This window comes from Ctenocephalides felis, unplaced genomic scaffold (genome assembly GCF_003426905.1).
Source record: "Ctenocephalides felis isolate EL2017-DRISC unplaced genomic scaffold, ASM342690v1 CF-g0.4_SCAFFOLD_01886, whole genome shotgun sequence".
NCBI classification, from domain to species: domain Eukaryota; kingdom Metazoa; phylum Arthropoda; class Insecta; order Siphonaptera; family Pulicidae; genus Ctenocephalides; species Ctenocephalides felis.
The window spans coordinates 47826081-47850208 of record NW_020538040.1 but is presented as its reverse complement, the minus strand read 5'-3'; the positions used below and the strand labels follow the sequence as shown (position 1 = coordinate 47850208).

The following is a 24128-nucleotide window of genomic DNA, read 5'->3' as shown; positions in this document are numbered from 1 at the left end:
CTATAGCAAAGAAAAGTCGGTCGAGTGCTGGCAAAATATAATATTTATGTTTATATAACGTGTTATGGATTTATAGTATTGTTCAGTGTTATATATAATTTACATTTCTTATTTTGAGATACCATTCTTGTTCTTAATCAAATTTGTTTATATTTAACACATTTCGTTTTTATTAAAATTAGTTGTTTATCGTCACATAATATATAATGATAATGATGTTATATTGAAATCCATTATATTGAAAATACATTGTATATAAAATAATAAATGTTGAATAATTTAATAATAATTATCTACTGATCCAGTAAACTAACTTTACTATTTGCAGATTATCGAATCGTATAAGTCTATCAATAGTATATTGTTGTTTATATATCAATGTGCATGTCTCTATATATTTTTAAGACAACAGTTGCCACTAATAATGAATCAAATGAACGATTTTTTCAGTTTTTCTATTTTTTATCATTTATGTATACATACAGGGTATCCAAAAACTCAACGTCAAGTCGAACATTTCAGTAGTAAGTATTTCTAGAACCACAGTCAAAAATAATGAGACAATTGTTCCAAGTATGAACTATGCTGTACACCTATGAAATATTATTATGAAAACATTATCAATTATTTTGCATTTTGCAATCCTGATGGACGAACTTCTGATGGAACTTTAGTACTTTTTTTTTAAAAGACGACCATTTTTGATAGTTTTAAATTCATAGTCAAATCAAATATTTTTTATCTTATTCTTAATTCTAAATAACGTAGGGCAAATGTGTCATTATTTGTGACTATGGTTCTAGAAATGTTATTTGCGGTTTAGGCTAAAATTACTAAACAATAACCGAAAAATGATCATACTTTAACCAAAGCTCTGGGAAAACTCAAAAGTTCATGATTTTTAAACTAGAAAAGATAATTTATTTCATGGTAGCTACGACCATCCCTATCTCCCGATTTTCGCTTGACGTTGAGTTCTGGGATACCCTGTATTTATATATATTTGTATGTATGTGTATCTGTCCTCTTTTATGGCCATTTACATTTTCTTATTATTCTGCGTTGTTTGCAATCCTGTGGACAAACTGTTGGTGGAACTTTAGTACATTTTTTTTAAAGACGACCATTTTTGATAGTTTTAAATTCATAGTTTAACAAATAGTTTTAATTCTAAATAACGTAGGGCAAATGTGTCATTATTTGTGATTGTGGCTAAAATTACCCACAATAACCGAAAAATGATCATACTTTGACCAAATCTCTGGGAAAGCTCAAAAGTTCATGATTTTTAAACTAGAAAAGATAATTTGTTTCATTATAGCTACGATCTTCCCTATCTCCCGATTTTTGCTTGACGTTGAGTTCTGGGATACTCCGTATTTATATATGTTTGTATGTATGTGTATATGTCCTCTTTTATGGTCATTTACATTTTCTTATTATTCTGCGTTGTTTGCAATGACATTTTCTCTGTACAACCAGTTGCCTCATTATATGATCAGCTTCTCTATACAAACTAATTTAAAATCGCGATTACTTGTCCCGAGTCTTACAAAGTAATCAGTAATTGTGGACCGAAATTTACGAGTCAGATGCCGCGGTCTTGCGGTCAATTACTTAAAATACTTCTTGATCTCGTGATAAGTATAAGTTAGCCCGCGCTAAGCCGCGCATCTATATATATATATTTTAAGCCGGGCATATTGCGATATAAATTATGCAATAATACGCTATTACGGGTTTCGAGTGTAATGTGTTCCCATGGCGTGTTGAGAATCATGCAAGCCAAAGACTAAAAGTCCCAAGTCACGACCGACGGACGAACGGACGGACGGACAAACGGACGGACGGTTGAATGGATGGATGAATGCCTTCTGTCGGCATTGGACCCAACCATTACCAGTTGTCATAAACTAATTTACTTCTTGAATAGATCTGACACGCCGATTAATAGGCTGTTTCCAGAATTTCAACTTATCATCATTTAAAGATGAACCTAAGTAGAGAATCGTGATTTGGTGCGATGTATATAATATGGATCAATAAGGAATAGGTATGTCAGAACAGAGGCAGACAAATAGTTCTATCACAGTTAAGAAATTGCAGTGAGATAAACTGTTTTGTGCAGTTTGTTCATCATGATGTAACTCTTGATTTTTTCAAATTTTGGTTTAAACATATTGTAAACATCTACTGTGTTCAGATATTATTTTGCTTACATATTTTATTTCATACATAAAAATTAGTAACTTGCTTAGTGATAAGCCCTTAATCTTTTTACCAGAGAGTTCTGGGTTTGATACTTACCTGGGACAGCCTGATTCCAAGAAGTAGTTGCATCAGTTTTCACTTGAAAATGTCGAAGGAAATACGGTTCCAAGGGATTTTTTCTTATATTGCCGTCATCATTATTAGAGAAAATCTAATACCTAAATATATCAAATAGAGATATGTTGCATTATAAAAAGCCAAGTAGTTAGTAAGATTAGTCGTTGTCTCTTACTCTTTTACTCTTTCAACCAGAGGTTACCCGTACAACCAGAGGGTTCTGGTTTTGGTACTTACCTGGGGCAGCCTAATTCCAAGAAGTAGTGGCATGGTTTTCACTTGAAAAAATTTATGAAAATATGTTTCCAAGTCATTTTTTTTTTCGATATTGCCGTCATTATCATTAGAGAAAATCTAATACTTAAATAAATCAAATAGAGATATGTTACATTATGAAAAGCCAAGTAGTTAGGAAGCTTAGTCGTTATTTCTTACTGCCATACTCATTCAAACACAGGTTATCCTTTCAACCATCGCGTTCTAGGTGCGATACTTACTTAGGACAGCCTAATGTCAAGAAGTAGTGGCATGGTTTTCACTTGAAAAAAAAAGATGAAAATATGTTTCCAAGTAAATTTCTTTCGATAATAAAATATATAAAATAGAGAAAAAATTTGCATTATAAAAAGCCAAGTAGTTAAGAGGTATAATCACAACAACTCGTAGCAATGTTAAATTTTGATTGCGGTTCCAACTAATAAATTTATTTAAATAAAAAAGAGCCATTGATTACTATATATTCAAGATGACATTTTTGTACAATGTAGTGCGCAAAACTTCTTTCATAAGCGTCCATTAATCACGTGAGCAAGTGTTTAAGGATTTTTGCACCTTCTCTCCCCCTTGGTGATACTCAAAATTACCCCCTCTCCCGCCAAACATTACGTGTATTTTTAGTTACGTGATAAAACTGTAAATTAAAAAAAAAATTTTTTTGAAAATGTTTGATTTTTAAAAAAAAATCAGTTAAAAATTAAATACACGTGATATGTTACTATACCCCTCCCTTCCCCACATGATATTTCGTAATTTTTTGTCAAACCCTCCCTTGTCCTAAAAACCTGATTAATTATAATAATTACGAAAAACGTGATTAAATATAATAATTGAACTATAAAATTGGAAACGCTTCACTTTTAGTTGATAATTATTAAATCGATCGATAATCATTCCTTCACGTTACTATTGTGGGATAAATTAAGCTTCAGTACTGAAAGAAAAGATGAATTAAGCTCAAACAGTTTTTAGTAGAAAAAGAATTAAACAGTGGGATGAATTAAACATCAGTAAGCAAAGAAAATTGTTTAAAATTTATAGTATCATAAGTTTGACACATAATACAACAAATAGATATTTATAATTTCTACTTTAATTATTTATAAATTAAAAATTATTTGTTTATTACAAAATTGTACTATTTCAATAATTTAATTTTAAAATAAATATATTCATTCTTAAAAAAATATATATTTATAATTTTATTTTTGAATTTGATAGTAACTTTGCTACACTATTTAACACAAAAAGTTCTAAAGTAAAAATTAAAACAATCATCCAGTAACTTCAAATAATCGTGAAATTCAGTCAATTTATCTAATCATGGTTTATTTATTCTATTTTTTTGTATAATTTCTAGTTTTTATGCAAAATTCAATGTAATCCATGCATTCCGTTTTTTCTATTTTTTTTATTAATTTATCACATTTTTTATACAAATGAAAATTATTACACATAATAATCAATGATCACTTGAAACGGCTCCAAAACTAATCGGATAAGAAAACGAAATAACAGTGCTGCTGGCTCAGTCAGTATAATTGGCAGTCCCGAATTCTTTATGTCTTGATTCAATTCATCTGAACAGAAGCCATCCACGGTTTTACATAAGTGGCAAAACAAAAAACGATAAGAATGATATTAACATACACAAATAAGTGATATAGGTATATTTATATGTTTATAAATTGGTATACATGTATATATGTATGCCTTTACTGAGTAAAATTCTAAACGCCAAACACATTACTGCCTGATTGGATTTTGCTATGCAGATATTTCAGACATTTATCTCTCGCGCTGCAAGCAAAAACAGTAGATGAATTAAAACTGGTTTATTAAGAAGTTTTAAATAAATCTATTCAAAAGTCTTATTGAACTACTATCTTGTTGCTCAATTTGAATGTCTTTATAAAACTAATGTAGCATTTGCATATTGAAACAGTCCTCTGTTAATATATTACGTATTTGGACTTGTATAATCAGAAATATTATTCATAATACGACTTATTTATGCATTTTATTTTATATTTTATTTTTACCTGTAATTTATATTTGCAATACTTGAAATTAACAGAAAAACCGTGATTGTTTATTACAAAGTATAATAAATAAAGAAAATATAATTAATTCCTCTAGTCTCTTTAGTCTCGCTTACTTTGTATTACAGAAAATGATCACTAACAATTATTACTACCTTGATATCTATGCTCCATAGTGTTTAAAGAATCGTATGCAAAAAAGTTTCCGGTTAATAAGCAAAACCTTACTAGTAATAAATTAATTTTAACTGCGAATTAATCAATGCTTTAAAGCTACGTGAACATAAAACATTATCTACTTCAACGTGCCTTCGGATAATTTATTGGCTGTGAGGGATATGCAATATATTGTTCAACAATAGCAGCAGAAAAAGTCCAATCTATCAAAAAAAAATCTATCGTATCAAAGTATTATAATTCAAAATATTTGAGTTTTTCACAATCCATAGTACAGTTTGAACTCACTTGATCTTCAAAAATATTAGTTTCTGGATTGTATTGCTGTCTATACAAGCAATCTCAAACGTAATTCAATTCAATTTTTCTATATTGTGGAATAATAAGATGACGTTAAAAAGTTACTACTAAATTGTTATAGTAGGTACTCTATTTCTAAAATTGTCTATATAGATCTGTATGGAAGTTCTAAACGCACAGACTCGTGTGGACGCGGTTGTGAGTTTGAACCCCGCTCTGGACAACTTGATATCGTGCAGCCGCGATGTACAATTTTATTTGAAAATATAAATCAAAAATATGTTTTCAATTAAAAATAGCCCAATTCGGGCACTAAGATGCAAAATGGCAGTGGGGAATCTCTCACACTATTCTTCTTTTATCATCCACAAAATAAAGATTTTGTCTTAAACTAGTGGCGTATGGCATTGGCATCGTGAATTAAGGCAAATTGCTAGAAATTCTCGTACCGTAACGAAATAATCGACGAATATTGAATGTTTTCATATAGATTTTTATAAATATTGTAATATTGTCTAATATTTATAAGAATTATATAAACTGAAATGCAAAATTGAAATTATTTGTTTAAAGTATATTAGAACAGAATCAAAATTAAAATCTGAATTATTTTCGATATACAAAAAAAAATTTCTTGAAAATATTTTTTTTTCAAAACCAATTATTTTGTTGAAACCAGCAGAAAGTTCTTTGAATAATTCAAATCGGACGCTCAGATTTCTTGAAAACGGTCATTTATTGCACATTTAGCTCCGTATTTTCGAAATGGCTGGATCTGCCTTTGCTAAAAACCAATCGCCTCTTCTCCCAATCATTACAAATTGAATGTTTTTTAGATCATTCAAATCGGATACTTCGTTCTCTCAAAAACTCGATTTGTATTTTCTGCACTCTTTGCTCCGTATCTCCGTAACGGCTGGACCTGCCTTTGCCAAAAACTAATCAGCACATCTCCCTATCAATAGGAATCGAATATTTTTTGAACCATTTAAATCGGTTGATCCGTGCGCCCGAAAACGTGGCCGAAAAAATGCGAACATACAAAACACACATACACATCCATTTTTTCTAAGTTATACCAAAATGTTCAGAAACCTTTCAAACGTCGAGAAATGCAAAAATTTTCATTTTCGATTTTCGGCCCATTACAATAACTACTCTACGGGAAGTTAAAGCGGTAAATTAAACATTTTCAAAGTTTTGATAATTTAAAAGTTGATTCTGAATAAACATTTATATATGACATATACTTGTATCATATTGAATTCTTAACAGCAATCGACATTTGCAAAATTATAAATTGATTTTGTTATATTATTATGAAACCTGTAACTGAAGAATGTGGTTCTATTTTTAAAGGAAAATTTAAAGGAATATTAGGAATATTTTTATTTTTATCGTCTAATATGATTTCTTTTATATACTTTTAATTTGGCATACTTTAGAAAAAAGAAAAAAATTGTATTACAAAATTACACATATTATGCGTATAAAAAACTCGTCAGGTTTTGATGAGACTTGGTGAATCTGTTTAGATTGTTTTAAAAACATTCAAGTCTTCGTAATTCGGAGAATAAAAGACCTAATAACGTCTATTTTGGAGTTAAATATCAGTATTTGATATATGCATATTAAATCAATGGACTTTTCATAATAATTTTAACATTACGAATGTGTTCTATTTAATTGATCTTTCTTAAGGTTCATATATCTTTTGAAGATGCATTGTTATGGCATGCACCAATACTCACTTATGTTTTAAACTGATATTATGGCGATTTAGCAAGATGGACAGAATACCATAAATTCTGTAGGAAATAAACATGTTCAATATTAAAGCCCTTCACTATGACCTGTATCCTTCAACCACTTCAAAACGATGAGGACTGCGAGAACAGAACTTATTCATTTGTGATCCTATTCCAAATTTTGCTGATCGTGACATGTGCCCTTCTGCCTCACAATCAGTATACCATCACCTCTTATAAATCAAGCGTTCTAATGAATTACGAACCGATCCCACCGCGTGCAGGCATTATGCTGACACGAGTGTACATATGAAATTGATATGGAATTAGTCTCGATAGGCTTTATTTAAGATCCTGTGAAACAGCGAAGCCCGCGGCTCAGTCTGCTCGTCCAATGCGGAGCTTTGATAAATTGACGTTTGTTGGCTGATCAAAGAACGTTGCTTGCGGCCACGCGATGCGATGGACCCGACGCTACCCACGGCGAATGTGGTTAGTTGTATCAATAGTAAATATTGATAGAAATAACGCGACTGGAATTATGTCCGAGGAGGAAATTATCTTAGAGAATATTTGGTGAAGAACAGTATTGGCAGAGCGTTATCGGCTTTGTCAAATGATTTTGGGACGACGTTTGTGATTCGGTGGGAAATGCTATCGATACACATGCACTTTATTAATATTCAATAGATTTCATGGAATAGAATTAATGGAAAATATACTCATATCTGGTAATTAGTTTCTTAGCATGAAAGCACTATTAGTTTCTTTATAAGATTCCTTTCTCACGAAAACATCATCCCGTGATACTCGATCTTTTTTGCAATTTTGGACGTTTGTGATTCGGTGGGAAATGCTATCGATATACATGCACTTTATTAATATTCAATAGATTTTGTGCATTATGATGTTTGGAATTAACAACAAATTGAATCATGTTGTACCGTCTTATCTAAACCATTCGTGGTCTAACAATAAGAACTTGGGCTAGCGAACCCTAGTCCTGGTTTCCATCCCAACATCAGCTTAGTACCGAGCAGTATGGTATTAGGTTTTGTCTTGAGATCATAGATTTCAAATATGATCCCAAGTGATAATAGTTTTTCGGGGGCATTCTCCCCCCCACTTGGTTATACATGGTGTAATGTTAAATATCAACATGTATAACCAAGTGGGTGGGAGGGTCTAAAAATTCTCAGAAATCGTTCACCTGATTAATGGGCGGCCCCTTAAGTATTATTTTAGTAGCGTCTAGTAACTAGACGCTCCCTTCCCCCACCTAATATTTCGTGATTATTTACTCAACCCCCCTTTCCCTTTCAAGACTAAGTGATTAATGGACACCTCCTACCAGTATTTTTTAACTTCTTATTATTATGCATCAATGCCCCCGAAAAACTATTATCACTTGGGATCATATTTGATATCTATGATCTCAAGACAAAACCTAATACCATACTGCTCGGTACTAAGCTCGGATGTTGGTTGGGATGGAGACCAGGACTAGGTTTTGCTAACTCACGTTCTTATTGTTAGACATTAATCAGGTGAACGATTTCTGAGAATTTTTAGACCCTCCCCCCACTTGGTTATACATGGTGATATTTAACATTACACCATGTATAACCAAGTGGGGGGAAGGGTCCAAAATTCTCAGAAATCGTTCATCTGAATAATGGGCGGCCCCTTAAGTATTATTTAATATATCACAACTAAGATCGGACAATCTTTTTAAACAAATCGACACTAAGTTATTAATCACTGAATGTCCTCGTAATATAGACAGATTGTTTAAGAATAATGTATAAGTATAAAGATGTTGTACGCTTGTTTAATAAAAACAATCGATTTTTAATCAATATTAAAATAGTATTTTATAATTTTGTTTAAGATTTGTTCAATGCCATCTATGAATTTAGTACAAAGTCATATTGATTTCGTTATTTTTTTTACGAAAATTTTGATTAAAAATCACTTTCGTACTATAATAAACTTGTGTGTTATTTTGAAAAATAGTAGCTTCGCTTGATTAACCACTGCTAAATTATACATATAAACACAAATTCAAACAAAAATGCCAATCGTTATCAAATTAGTAAATAGTGCACGTATATTTCGTAATTGTTTGTTGAGCTGTATTAAGTGCATCATCGAGTGAAATATTCCATTCAGCATCGCAATATATAAGCTTATGAACATATTAATATTTTTTAATTTTCAATAAATATACCGCAAAAACTATACAATCAAACACACATCACAGCACATGACACGAAACAAACAACCACCTATCGAAATATGTTGAGAAAAAATTGCAGTTATTGCGTGAGTATGAAAATATGTTTATTTGTTATTTTTGCTAAATATTTGCATTTGTCCATTTTTATCCAATAGAGGGTTAATACATTCAATGTTTCATTTTAGTTAAAAAGGAATTTTACTGAAATAAAAGCTACGTTTTTTACCCAATGCCAAATATAAAGATAAATTAAACAATTAAACAACTTATCTGACTTCATTTCTGCCCTCCTTCAATATTATTAATTTGAAATATTTTTTATATGTATAGGGATTTGTCCAATGGCATATGCTTAGTTAAGAAGTATTATTATTATTATTTATTCGCGCAAAAGCAACAACAAGAGCTTGACTTTATTTATTTAATTATTGCATAACTTTTACTATCATTTCTATTCTAAATGCTATTCGAGTATCGATATTTATTTACAGTCATTATTAATTATTTGCTTTCCATAAGCATTATTATAGTTTAAGTGAATCACACAATCATGAAGTAATTTAGCCGTTTAACATATGGACGTTAAAATTCACGAGAGCATATTAAATAAGAACAGAATGCGATGTGAACCTTAAGAGAGATTAATTAAATGTTTTAGAACGTATTTGCAAACAGACTTTAAATATAAAATCATAGTTGTAGTAATAATATTGTTGCAGAAAACATATATTCATGAAAGATATGCAAACACAATTTGATAATATATATTAAATATGCAGTTAATTGCTTTAAATAATGTTATCAAATGTGTTTATATAATATATTTTTCTGTTGCAATAATAGTATTTTAGAAATATTCAACTTTTCCACTACCAACTATTTGGAACCTACGATTTGCTCACAGTAGTCGAAAAACTAGGTTAATAATAGGTTTTATTTTGAATTAAATAATTAACCCAATCATTTTAAATAATTTTAAGATTTAATTTAATTACATAACTATAGTAATCAGTTTAAATGATTAATGCTTGCATTAGACCATCAAAATCACATTAGTGATACTTTGCACTACCGGTTGCCGTGTATAATTTTTAATTGTGGCGTTTAAAAATTAAGTTACTTAATTATCCAATACCGTGATTGAAAGGAATTAATGGAAATTATACTCATATTTAATAATTAGTTTCTTAGCATGAAAGCACTATTAGTTTCTTTAGAAGATTCCTTTCTCACAAAAACATAATCCCGTGATACTCGATCTTTTTTGCATTAGCGCTTAGAAATTGAATTTAAAATGTAAGGGCTATACCATTTTATATTGTGTTTACTGATAATTTGAAAAACTTTCATAAAATTATGTCGATGCAATATCATATTTTATAATAACTAGTGGGGCGCATAGCATCGTGTCTTAAGGCAAATTGCTAAAACTTCCCGTACCAAAAATTATTGTTTTTTTAAAAGATTAACATTTTTGAAAAAGATTTACTCTGAAAAATTAGATTTTTGAGAAACTATAAATTTTTGACAAAAATTTACTTTTTCTGAAAAAATAACTTTTTGAAGAAAAGTGTATTTTGAAATATTTTGGAAATTCTGAATTTTTTTCAAAGCAATCGTACTGCTTTAACTGCATAGAGACGAAATATCGAAGCGCGTAAGCGCCGCGCCGCCGTCTAACGGATAAGCATTGGTACGGAACCCATAGGCATGTAAACAAAATTTATACTTATTGTTAAAATGTCTATATAATATGTGATAATTTGATGTGCATATGTCTAATGATCATTTTTGACCGCCAGATGGCATTTTTTTTTACTTTTTTTACTAGATCTCCGAAACCGCTAGACCTTATCAATACGAATCGAATGTTTTTTGAATTATGCAAATCGCTTCATCCGTGTTCCCGAAATCGTCGACGAAAATTTGTATCCGCACACACATAAACACACACGCACACACACATACATCCATTTTTTCTAAGGCATGCCAAAATATTCAGAAACCTCTGAAACTTAAAGATATATAAAAAATTTCATTTTCGATTTTTTGCGATTACTATAACTTACCCTACGGGAAGTTAATAATTTTATTCTAAATTTATTATATATGAATACGATATATATAGCTTTTATGAAGGAATTTATTATTTCTGGTCAATTTGTCACTTAATTTCTTTATTTTCATCTTATTATGCGGAACAAAAGTGAAAATATGAATATTAACCATTTTGCCAAGATAATCGCCAATAGACGACATCTCATGGTTACCTGTACAAATGTTTTTTTAATCGTGTGTTATATTTGTTTGGGACATGAAATTGAGGTATAAATATGAAAATAATATTTTTTTCTAAAATTTTACATTCAGTTGTTGATATTAAATAGCGTATCTTAATAACTGATCTCGTTGCTTTCAATGTATCCACTCTGACCATAGACTAACCTTCTCCCATTAGTCATGTCAAATAATATCTTATTCTCATCGTGAAGAATTGTTATTGCATTTAAACTATGGAAACCTTCATCAGAAAATGCGATGAGGGGCCTAATACGAGTTACCTACAAACTGAAAACTCGTGGATATTGATTGAAGACAGATTATCGGTCAAAGCTTTCCATGCGAAAACTATAGCCGATCGTTCATCTTGATGGAAATACTTATCATAAATTTTGTTAGCCTTTCATATTGCCATACTTACACGTAAATCATTCAATATTAATAATTCAAAAACTCAACGGGCCGTTATAAAGACATGATGTATTATTTCCTCGTGTATTTATTTATACAACAAGCAGCGCTATTTAGGAACTAGCTAGGCATGAAATTGGTTTTTAGTAAATTAATGAATTTGACATACGATATAGCAATCTGCTTGGAAGTAAAACGAGGTTTATTACCCACTTCCTTGTTACTTTATTGTCTCTCAAATAAACTATCGAGAATAAATCATATTATATCAGATGAAATATACTTTGCGCTTGCGAGTCTAAAGTTAATGTCTTCGCTTTAGAGATTAACACATTATTTATATGGTTTTGGGTTAGTTTATATAGATATCTGTATTACTGAATTGTTTAATAGTTAATTACTAACTACAAGTAAAATCATTAAGTGAATTATGTAACAAACTCTAATATAATTGCAATAATTTGAAAATCACGGTTTTAAAGTATTTTTTTTATATATCAAACATATATATTATTTAGGAGCAAAACAATACTTTTTGGTGACTGGGGAACTTTCCGTAGGGTAAGATATAGTAATTGCAAAAAAATCAAAAATATTTTTTTTATTTCTCTTGATGTTTCAAAGGTTATTCTTTATGTTTCAAGGAAAAATGCCATTTGGCTAGCAAAAATGATCTTGCACATCAAATTATCTCATATTTTATAGATGTTTTAATAATAAGAACGCATTTTGTTTACATTTGTATGGGTTCCGTATGTATTATCTGTTACACAGCGACGCAGCGCCCACGCGCTTCTATATCTCGTTTCTACATAGCTAACATATCGCGATTGCTTTAAAAAAAAGTTCAAAATTTCCAAAATATTTAAAAGTACAATAAAATGGCAAGGTCCTTTTTTTAAAAAAAAATAATAATAAATCTCATACATTTAATTCAAAGTCCTAAAAAAAATTAAATCTTTTTTAAAAAAATAACTTTTGTTAATTAATTTTGTTAATTAACGAAAGTTCCAGCAATTTGCCTTAAGGCATGATGCCATGCACCACTAGTTAGTTAAAAAAAAGTTAGTTGCTATATATAATAGATTTTTTAATGTAAGTGCGTTTCAATAACATTTTTCTATTATGTTATTAATTTGTTATCAATAAAGCAAATCGCGCCGTCGTTTTAACTTCACTTATAATTCAGCACCATTTATTTTTACAAGTCAATATTTTACGAAATTGTCTATATTGCTTTTATTTGAGTAAGACGACTTATACTGACAGATATTAACTTACATTAACAGATTTTTTTGGATTTTTTAACTTCCAAAAAGAGAATTTTCATTTTTTGCCCAAAAAATCTACTAGCTAGTTTTATTTTTTAGATGTCTTGGAAGACTTGGCATTCGTAATCATTTAAGACCAAATTTGGAAAAAGTATGTGAGTGTCTGTGGGTATGTGAGCCGATTTTTGAACTTTCGTCGACGTTTTCTCAAAAACGACTAACCTGATTTCAAAAATTTGAAATCCACTTGATGTAACTCAGTAAGGACTCCCGTTGGTTAGTTTTACGATGGCACGTCAAAAAAATTTGTACATGATTTCGTAATAAATTTTTACCTGATTTTGAAAATTCAAAAACTATTCGATAGATATATTTGGGAACTGTGCTGATTAGTTTTTGAAAAAGGTTGGTCGGGTCGTTTTTTCGTAATTGTTAAAAAATTTATATGACGATTGAAGGCCTGGTCCTAATGAACATACTAAAATATTAGAGGCAAATAGAGACTAAAATTTTTCTTAACCTTTTATCAGAAAGTTACACTAAAAATCAGTACAGATTTTTCTCATCGATGCAAAATGGTAAGCACAATGCGCTCCGCAGAATGAAGGCATCCACAAAGCATGCAGCATGCACATAAAACTAATATCTGTCGATAAATCAAAGCTTCGATTTATGTGTGTCTAACGAGTATATATTATGCCATTAAATGTATCTATTCAAGTTATTTATTTCTGTACCGTTTCATTATTTTAGCATTCTGCTTTTTGTGAATATAAAATCCGTCTCTAGCGTAGGTAATGCAAATTTGAATAATGTGTGCAATTTTGTAATCGATAGCTATCCTGAATGAAAATGAAATTTATGTACTTTAAGATCTAAGTTGTTTGTTCTTGCTATAAATTTGATTTTATATGGATAATTTGCAATTTGCTATGCGAATGTTTAATTTACCGTTTTTGAATCAATTGTCGTTTGTCTCCAACAACAGAGAAATCTTGCATGTAGTAAAAATTATATTGTTAAAATCCAGCTATTGATATATATATATATATATATATATATATATATGTATATATAAATTTACATAATTATTTTGTTTCCTGAAAGTGGGTTTTTGGTAATCCCGGAAATCATACCAAATATCATAGTAAGAAAACTCTATGATGGTTTACTATCAAACATCGGTTTTTCGTATTAATTTTACTTGAATAACATTTTATTGATATTTCTTATTATACTTGTAATAAAAAATAAAATCAATGTTTCATAGTTTTTTTTTTAAATTTAACCGACTGCAGTGATCAAATTTTTCTCCATACTTTATAGTCTTTAATTGATATTAGTCTTTTGTAGTAATCAAAGTGTGCCAATATATTTTAACAATTTAACGTAGTTGAAAGCTTGAATTTGCATTTTCAATAAACAGCTTGTTGCATTTACAAATTAGCGGCATGCAAATTACATAAGCTTAATAATAAATTATTTTACCACTTAGTACCTTGCAAATATATTTTGGCATTATCCGTATTAGATTAGCTGTTACATAATTGCTTATGAGTAAACTTACTTTAATTAACGCCTGAACTCGATTTGCATTTTTAATGTGCCTGGTATGTTGTACAAGAGAGTACGATAATTCATATGTATATATATATATATATATATATATATATATATATATATACATGGTCTGTTCAAAAAGTACCCCGAATTACTAATAATTAAATTTCGCGGGTCTGGAGTGTCTGATTGTCAAATTTTTTTTTTTATTGTGTTGGTATACATGCCCCTAAAGTATGATGAAATTTTCAGCTATATTCACTGTTTACTTTGTCTGTGGTAGTCGCTAAGGTTCGACGTGTTTTTCTGAGCTCGGCGATTTTTACAATGGAAGAATTGAAAAGTCAAAGAATTTGTATTAAATTTTGCGTAAAAAATGAAATAAAGTGTTGCAAAGTGCAAAAATTCACCAGATATGGCTCCGTGTGACTTTTTCCTATTCCCAAAGTTGAAGAGACCCATGAAAGGACGGCGGTTTTCCTCGATTGAAGAAAATCGCCGAGAGTGCTCAAGGACATATCAAAAAGTGAATATCAAGGGTGCTTCGAATATTGGAAAAAACGCTGGCATAAGTGTATTATATCTGGGGGGGACTACTTTGAAGGGGACCACATTAATGTAGACGAATAAATATTTTTTTGAAAAAAACGAAAATTACGAAAACTTTTTGAACAGACCTCGTATATATATATATATATATATATATATATATAAATTATTTTTATTCTAATTGATTTTGTTCAATTCACTTTAACTTTAATTAACTCTAGGAACTTTTTCATTAACTACAACTATGCAATTATTCGAATATAGAAATTTGTATTGGAAAGCTTATGAAAATTTGTTGAAATAAAATAAATTAGTTTATAGTGTACATACAAGCTTTACTATTTAGAATGTTTTTTACAATCAAAATTCCACTAATATCACATTTTTTAAGATTGTTTACCCATTTTTTGCATATACGCTGCCGCTATCATTTTCTAGATAAAATCAGTACTATTTATTTTTCGAAATATTTCAATAATTATACTATTCTTCTATATATCAGTTCCGTCTCATGAATAAATCGTTTTTTTAGAAAAAAAGACTTTTTTTAGAAATATATAAAAATGGTCTTTAAACTGTTGTTTTATATTGTACAACAATAAGTACAATCGTAGGATTTTTTATCAAAATTGGTATACGATAATAATAATATTACTTCTATTATTTGGTATAGATAGAATACGGACATAATGGTATATATAAACAAAATGACACAGTGGTCTTATTTTAAAATTGGCTGTCAGATATTTAGCGTCATTGTCACCCTTGGAAAGTTTATTTTGAGGGTGTTTTTCTCATGTTTTTTGGGTATCTATTCTGTTTATTAGTATTTATATTTGTAATTATTGCAATTAAAAGATTGGTTACGAATTATGAATAGTAAAAACGCTTGAGACTGGTTATAATATCATTTAATAAATAAATATCATTGAAAAACAAAACACTGTGTGATTTTGTTTGTACTTTCCTTGATAAAAATAATATTAATTGAAATTATTAATTCGTTTAATTCACAATGCTCCTCATTAATTAAAAAAATAACAGAGTAGATAATTATGAAAACTTTATATATAATATTAAATAATACATATAAATGATGTATTAGTTGGACAACGGCATTTTTATTGCAATCGCAATTAAAACAATTATTATATATATTTTTTAATTATTAAATATTTACAAAAAAATTACCATATTGGGTTTTGTTATAACAAATGGCAAATTTATTTAATATGATTGGTTTTTTATTATTAATATAATTATTTAGTCTGCTATCCTAATTAATAAATAATCATACAAAGTAATTAAAGTTAATTTCTAGTATACTTTTCCTTTCGTGAACTTATTGAATGGCTCATATAATTTTAATACTTTCAATTTGTACGCAATGTAAGGAACTTCAAGAACTTTGCGGAGTGGCTTGTCATTGGAAGAAATTTACATTGAATTCTGCATACATATATTACAATGATTCATTTTGAGGTGTTCTTTGATAATAACGCACATTTTGCAATTATATATACATTATATATAAATATATGTATATATATATATATATATATATATATATATATATATATATATAATGCAGATTCCATTGTGTGGTACGTACAATATGTTCTGATGTTGATGTAACAATTGCAGATAAAAATGATTAATACTGCATCGATAGTCTGTCTGGGTTGCAAGATTAAGACATGAATCATTTTAACATTTCAGATTTTATAATAAACCTTCCGGAGGATAATACGATTCAATAATTTTATGTTTTCTCAATGTTTCAAGTCGCTGTGAATAATTTCACATCAAAATTGGAATTGTGCGAATGTAAGCTAAAATTTAATTTTGTGTCCAACTTTTTTTAAAAACACCTGCCCTGATTCCAAAATTTTAATTAAAATGGATTTTGTTGAAACTCGAGAAAGATTTGCTGATTAATTGTTAAGTCTGGCCGACTATTTGGCCAACATTTATGTTTGGAAGAATTAAAATTTGAAAAATTCCTAAGTTAGTGATTAATTCGACTAATGACACATATCGGAAAGCTCATAAAATTGCAATTTGTTTATGGTGAATTGGCACATACATATAGTTTTATCTATTTATATTTAAATATCGTCTCTTTCGGGAGGGTAGAAAATCTTTAGTTAAAATCTTGAAGATTTTATCAACCTCATTTTTATATTATTTTATATATATTTTTTATAATATGTGAGTTTGTTACCCGAGAGTAATACTCTCCAACTATGTTTATATCATTTTATCGGTATACATTTTTTTTAATTCATATTATCTGGCTGTTTTATTCAGCGTATTTATTCATAAGCAAGCTTATGATAACTTTAATCCTAATTTACATCCAATTTAAACCATTGTCTTTATTCACAATTTCATTCACTATTGTAAAAATTATACAAACTTAAATAATTCTAAAACTTCTTAACACAATGAAACTTTACAACAACTTGACTTACTCTAAAATCAAATAAATTTACTTCTACATCGATATTTAATGTTAAAATATAATTTTATGACTGATCTGAATGTTTGACTTAATGACTTAAATATTTTTCTCTCTTAATACTAACAAAAATTATTTTATTTCTAATGTCATACAGCACTTCAATTATTAGTCAATTCATTTTCGATATATTCAAAATATGTGTGGGTATGTTTTTCATTGTGTATTATTTTATAATAATTATGGAACACAAGCCTTCTATACTCATACTCACACTACAATTATGCTGTATAATAAATATCTTTTCCGAATGAACCACTAATACAATGGGTTCTTTATTAAGTTTAGCAATTGAATTAATTTAAAATGAATAAGAGTTAGTAGAATTTGGGCCTGATAATATTACTTAATCACGAATACAATTGATGTAATAAATTAGGTTACTAGAATGGCTTGCTTAATCAACCATTGAAAAATACATTTCGGAACAATAGTTGATCAACGAGCTATTTTTTTCGAAAATGTGATATCAATTTGTTCTACAAGATCTATTTATTTTTATTTAATATATATTTTGTCTCAATCTTCATATTTACTTGAAAATATAGATCAAAAATTTGTTTTTGATCTCGGGCACTGCGGTGTGAAATTGAAATGGGAAAAACTCTCACAATATTCTTCACTGAATCGAGTTGAGGTTTAACTCAGCTCATAGACCTGCCCTAGGGCAGTACTACCCATTATTATTATTATTATTATTATTATTATTATTATTATTATATTTTGTCAACTTTGTTTTAAAAATTACACGATTTCTTCTATTTCTAGGTTGTTTTTGTGATAAACTTGGATCCAGAACTGAAAAGTGTGATATCGTGTCAGGAGTGTGTACGTGTAAAGAAAATGTGGAACAACCTAAGTGCAATATATGCAAGGTTGGTATATAAAAATATTTTTGGTCTTATTTGGGGAGTTAAATTAATACTAGTAAAAATCATACTACTTTTTCATCTTGCATGCTTACTCCAAATTTATTTCATAATTATTATTTTATTTGGACATCATTATTATGAGCATAATAACGATTTTAACACTAAAGATGGAAATATAACATAAATACGTTTTCTTTTCAGTTGGGTTATTGGGGCATAATGTCTGGAGAAGGATGCATATCTTGTAACTGCGATCCTTTGGGCTCACTTGATGGATCTTGTGATCAACATACTGGACAATGTTTGTGCAAGCCCAGTGTGACTGGTCTACGTTGTGACAGGTAGGCCAAATTTGATAATATAAATATAAATCAATATAGTTAGTAAACTTGTTAATTTCAATGTATGCTTCTTTTATTGAATTCAAGTTATAAGATTGACTTCAAGAATAAAAAGCTGTAGGATTAAAGTTTTTTTTATATAGACTGTTCTCTGTGCTAATTTTAACTAATAATAATAAGAATTATATATGAGAAATTTAATTAAGTAAAGATAAGTCCAAGATGTGTTTTTTAAATGCTCAATATTAAATTCATCCAATCGGCATAAATATTTAAGACTTGCATAAACTAAAATAATGAAAAACATACACGTTGCTTGAACGTTGGCGCTTAGATTTTGTGGATGAGATTCTTAATTTTTAACTTCTCGTATGGTAAGTAATAGTAATCGCAAAAAAATAAAAATGAAAATTCTTGCATATCTTTACGTTTTGAAGATGATTTCTGAACATTTTGGCATACTTTAGAAAAAATGGATGTATGTGTGTGTGTAGGTTTGGATACAATTTTTTGTCCACGATTACGGGCGCACGAATCGGGAAACGGGGAAAAAGTGCCAAAAGCGGTAATTATTTTTTTAGAGATTGGAGTACCCGATTTGAATGATTTAAAAAACATGTTACAAGTAATATAAGAATGATTTAAAAAACATGTTCGACGAATTTTTGGTAAGGTAGGTCCTAGCGGTTTCGGAGATACATAAAAGATACTGTATATTTTATGAACGACAAAATATATAGTGATTATAATTATCTATTCGAAAATGTTAACAATTGATATTAATCATTGATCAATATTTATTGATTGCAGATTTTTTATCCTCGAATATCTATTTCTGGTACGGAAAATTCCAAAAATTTGCCTTGAGGCATCATGCCTTGCACCACAAGTTTTATTTGAGTATAGTAACTTATAGAAAGGATAATTTGTATGCGTTAAAATAAGTCTATTGTCTACTTTAAAAAATATTTCGAAAATAATAGCATTTTTGTATACATAATCGTAAAAAATTGATTTTTCCCAATTTGCTCAGTTACCTGTTTCAGTTTTACCGACAATAAGAGTTTTGAAATACCATACCAAAACAAATATTGTAAACATTCTAATAATGGATTTAGTTTGCTAATATATTTAGAGTTAGATTATTTAAATATCACCATATTTAAGCCTAATTTAGAAATTTCATATATTAAGTCTTTGCATTAGGCAATCCGAGTTTGAGGGACAAAGTAAGTTCTAGCATATCGGAACATGATAGCTTGTTAGAGGATGAAATGAAACTATTCCACCTATTCCAAGTTTTTAAGAAGTACGCGTTTTCTTGTTATTTTCTGTTAAAATGGCACAGAGTCTAATAAAATTATGTTAGAATTGACAAGATTCACGATAAATACATAAACTGTTTTACTCGTAAAAAAAGAACTTGCAAAGGGTTAACTCTTGCACACAAATAGTAAAGAACATCATAATGATATACTTTACCAAATTATTGCAATCTTAATGAGCGTAAATTTTACCAATTAATTTGAATTTTAACGTTAATTTGTTACGCGCTTCGATATTTCGTCTCTATGCAGGTAAAGCAGTGCGATTGCTTTGGAAATAAATTCAGAATTTCCAAAATATTTCAAAATAAATTTTTCTTTAAAAAGTCTTTTTTGTCAAAAAAGTAAATTTTTATCAAAAATATATAGTTTCTCAAAAATCTAATATTTTCAGAGTATTTTTTTTCAAAAATGTTAATCTTTAAAAAAAAAAATGGTACGGGAAGTTCTAGCAATTTGCCTTAAGACACGATGCCATGCGCCCCTCTGGTTAATTTGTTTTATTTTGACATCTATCTTTATTGACTTTTGCAGTTGTGCACCTGGATATTATGGACTTACCGCCAGAGGATGTTCAATGTGTGAAAACTGCGATAAGCCCGGACATATTTGCGATCCTGACACCGGCCGATGTGTTTGCCCCAGACTCAGTACGGGTCCTAGGTGTGAGCAGTGCTTCGAGAACGCCTGGAATCAACAACCTGGTCGAGGTTGTACGGTGAGTGATGTATTCATGTAATATAATATATATATATATATATATATATATATATATATATATATTAGGGTGGTACTTAATATTGAAGAAATTTTTGAAGTTCATAGGGGCTCAAATGCATCCAAATTGGTTAAAATTTTTTTTTGTAAGTTTTAGCTCTCAATATCAACTTCAAGACTCTAATCAAAGTTTCTTATGGAAATAACATGGGTAAAATTCCATTTGTTTTTTGACAAGTAAATCAAAATTTTGAGAATAGCATTGTATTTACTTATTTCGACCAAAAATTTGATATATTTTATAAAATAAGTATTTACTTAGGAAGAAAAACCAAGAAACTTGTTGGTTGGAGTGGGGATTATCTAAAAGTTAATATTAAGAGTTTAAACTATTAGAGCTACAAACATACAGGTCTACTAAGTTTTTTGAAGAGCCCATATGGAACTCACTAACTTTATGAATTCTCCGCATAAGTAGCACTTACTTTATTGTTTCCGCTTTATTCTTTGGGAAATTCTTTAGTTTTGACTTATTTTGCTCTATTTTGTTGTTTTAAGTCTTTGTTGTTTTACTGATTTTTCAATGAGGTAAAATGCCATTTTTAATTCAGATATTATAAAATTAACCCTCTATGGGCCCGCGAAACTTTTTGGTCACGTTCCAAATTTTTCGATATTTTACATAATCATTTTCTGCATAAATAGCACTTGCTTTATTTTTTGGGAAGTTTTATAGTTTCGCTTTATTTTTCTTCATTTTATTGTTTCAAGTTATTAATTTTTTTAACGAGGTCTAATGCTACTTCTAATTCGTGTATTATAAAATTATCCATCTATGGGCACGCTTAACTTTCAGGTTACATTTTAAATTTTTCGATAATTCAGCAAATAATTACTGCTTTTTGTATGATTGCACATAAAACTTTATTTTATATGGTTGTTAACATAACTAATATCAATATATATGACTTCTGTTAGGCTTTTCAATCTAAAGTAACCTTTTTATACACACAAGTGCGAACATTATGGTTCGCAGTGACTTGATAGTCACATTATTTATTGATACCAAAAAAAATGGTTTAAACTGATTTTTTGTTTTTCATTTACACATATAGGCTTATAATTACTGATTTTTTCTTCCCATATTTTTTTCGACGCAAAATAAAAATTCGGCCCATATATTAACTTCCCAGAATGTTTAATTTACAGTACTTTTTGATTTTAATTGTGAAGAGGAAAACAAAGTCCAAACAACTTGGATTAGATTTAATCATTATTTTACTAACTAAATTGTTGCTTAATATAAGAATTTAATTGTAGTTTAATTCAAAATAATTGAAAACAACTTCACAATAAAATAGAGAATTTTAAATAAAGACTAAATACTAAATTCTCTTTTAATTTCTTATATTATAGACGGGCTCGAATTATGAGTGTAAATGGTTTATTGTTATTAAAAAATTCTAAATATTAGATTTAAATTTAATTTGTTATATTAAAGACGGTGTATAATTATGATATATTGTAATTTCAACAGTTACAAAAAATGTTTCAATTACAATTTTGGTCACCAAACAATTATTCTACACAAAAGTTTATATTAATTAATTAAAATTGCAGCGGTAACTAAAATTCAAATTAAGAGTTGACTAATTTCTCAAATTGTCAATAAATTGATGAACACGTAGTGGCCACGAAGCATTAGGATAGCGCTTGAATCATTTTATGCCCGAGTGTCATAAATCATAAATGCATTCCGTTAATTAATAATATTTACTGACAAACCGCATTAATTTTTCCATCAAGCTTCTTTCTCCAGAACTTTAAGTGATCGTTCTTGCTAGTTCCCCGCCTGTTCCATTATGTCAAAAATTGATTACATGTCATTAGTATCATTAAGATCTATTGAAAACGTAAACCGTTTTGGCTCCAAAATTGATATATCGTTAAGTTTATTAACGGTGCGCGGGCACTTGTCTTTAAGCAAACGGATATGAATTTCTCTTTTTCCGGTTTCTGAATGAGATATGAACTTTTTGAACTCTGTTCAAATATTTACATACTTATACGCTCTCGTCTTTCGACGTTTCTTGATAGGCGAAGAAAAACTAACTAGTCGGATGCTTTATCTGAAATGAGAATATGGAATTATGGTAAAGTATGTTTTGCAAGATGCATCTTCTCAAACGTTTAATTGATATGAACAAATGCTTTAGATTCACTACGAATTGACTAACAAAAACATTTGCCGTCTTTACTCAGATATATCCTGAAATCTTGGCAACTACTTTATTGAAAAATATATTAATTAAATTTGAATAGGAAAAATTGTAAAAATGTAAAGATGATTTTATTTATTTTTATAATTAATTTATAACCATATATGAACCTGGGACCAAAAATATACTTGGCGTTTCTAAAAATTTCAGTGTTAGTTTTTTTCTTTACTTTTTCTACTTTAATTCACACAGGTTCTCCCAAAGAATTGGTAGTCAAACTACAAGAAATTGAGTAAAATAAAAATATAAAAAAATCGATCTAGTAATTTTACTGCATGATAATTAAAATCTTATAATTTCTGTCGTCTCCTGAGTCTTTTTACCTTGAATAACTATTGAGTTAAACGATTCATTAAATTTATTCGTATAATTCAGCAGTAATTTGCGAGCATATTTACTCCCCATTGCCCCTGGTAATCTGCAAATATTTTTGCAATTGAATATCTGAAAATATGTTTCTGAAATTACTGCTATTTTCTACAAAAATCAACTTAATATATCATTCAAGTGAAACCTATTAGTCATTTAAGATAAAAAGGCCGGAGAAGAACAGAAATTATAAAATTTTAATCATCATGAAGAAGAATTACTTCATTGAAAATTTTGTCGCTTTTTTATTTTTCTTCATTTTTTATAGATTGATCCCCAAATTAGATTTTTGACCAACAACTTTTTTGTGGATCTTTATTTATATATTTTGAGATAAACATAAAAATCAACAATAAGTTCTCTTCATGAAATATACATTATTTTAAAATAGCTTCATATGTTTAAATAGTATTTCAGTATGTATTTGAAAATCTTACATTTTTGTGTAATAATAATATTTTATAATCAGTAATAAATGTTTTTTTATAAAATAATCTTATTAAATAATAGTGAACAATTACAA

General features: G+C 28.8%; 1 protein-coding gene across 1 annotated transcript in view; it reads left to right on the top strand.

Annotated features, from left to right (window-relative positions):
* Positions 1-24128, top strand: part of LOC113375025 (laminin subunit alpha-1) — a 304542-nt gene that overhangs the window by 254690 nt on the left and 25724 nt on the right. Inside the window, 3 exon segments of the mRNA XM_026614979.1 lie at positions 18471-18577; positions 18776-18915; positions 20775-20958. Of these exon segments, the coding sequence (XP_026470764.1) occupies positions 18471-18577; positions 18776-18915; positions 20775-20958 (431 nt within the window).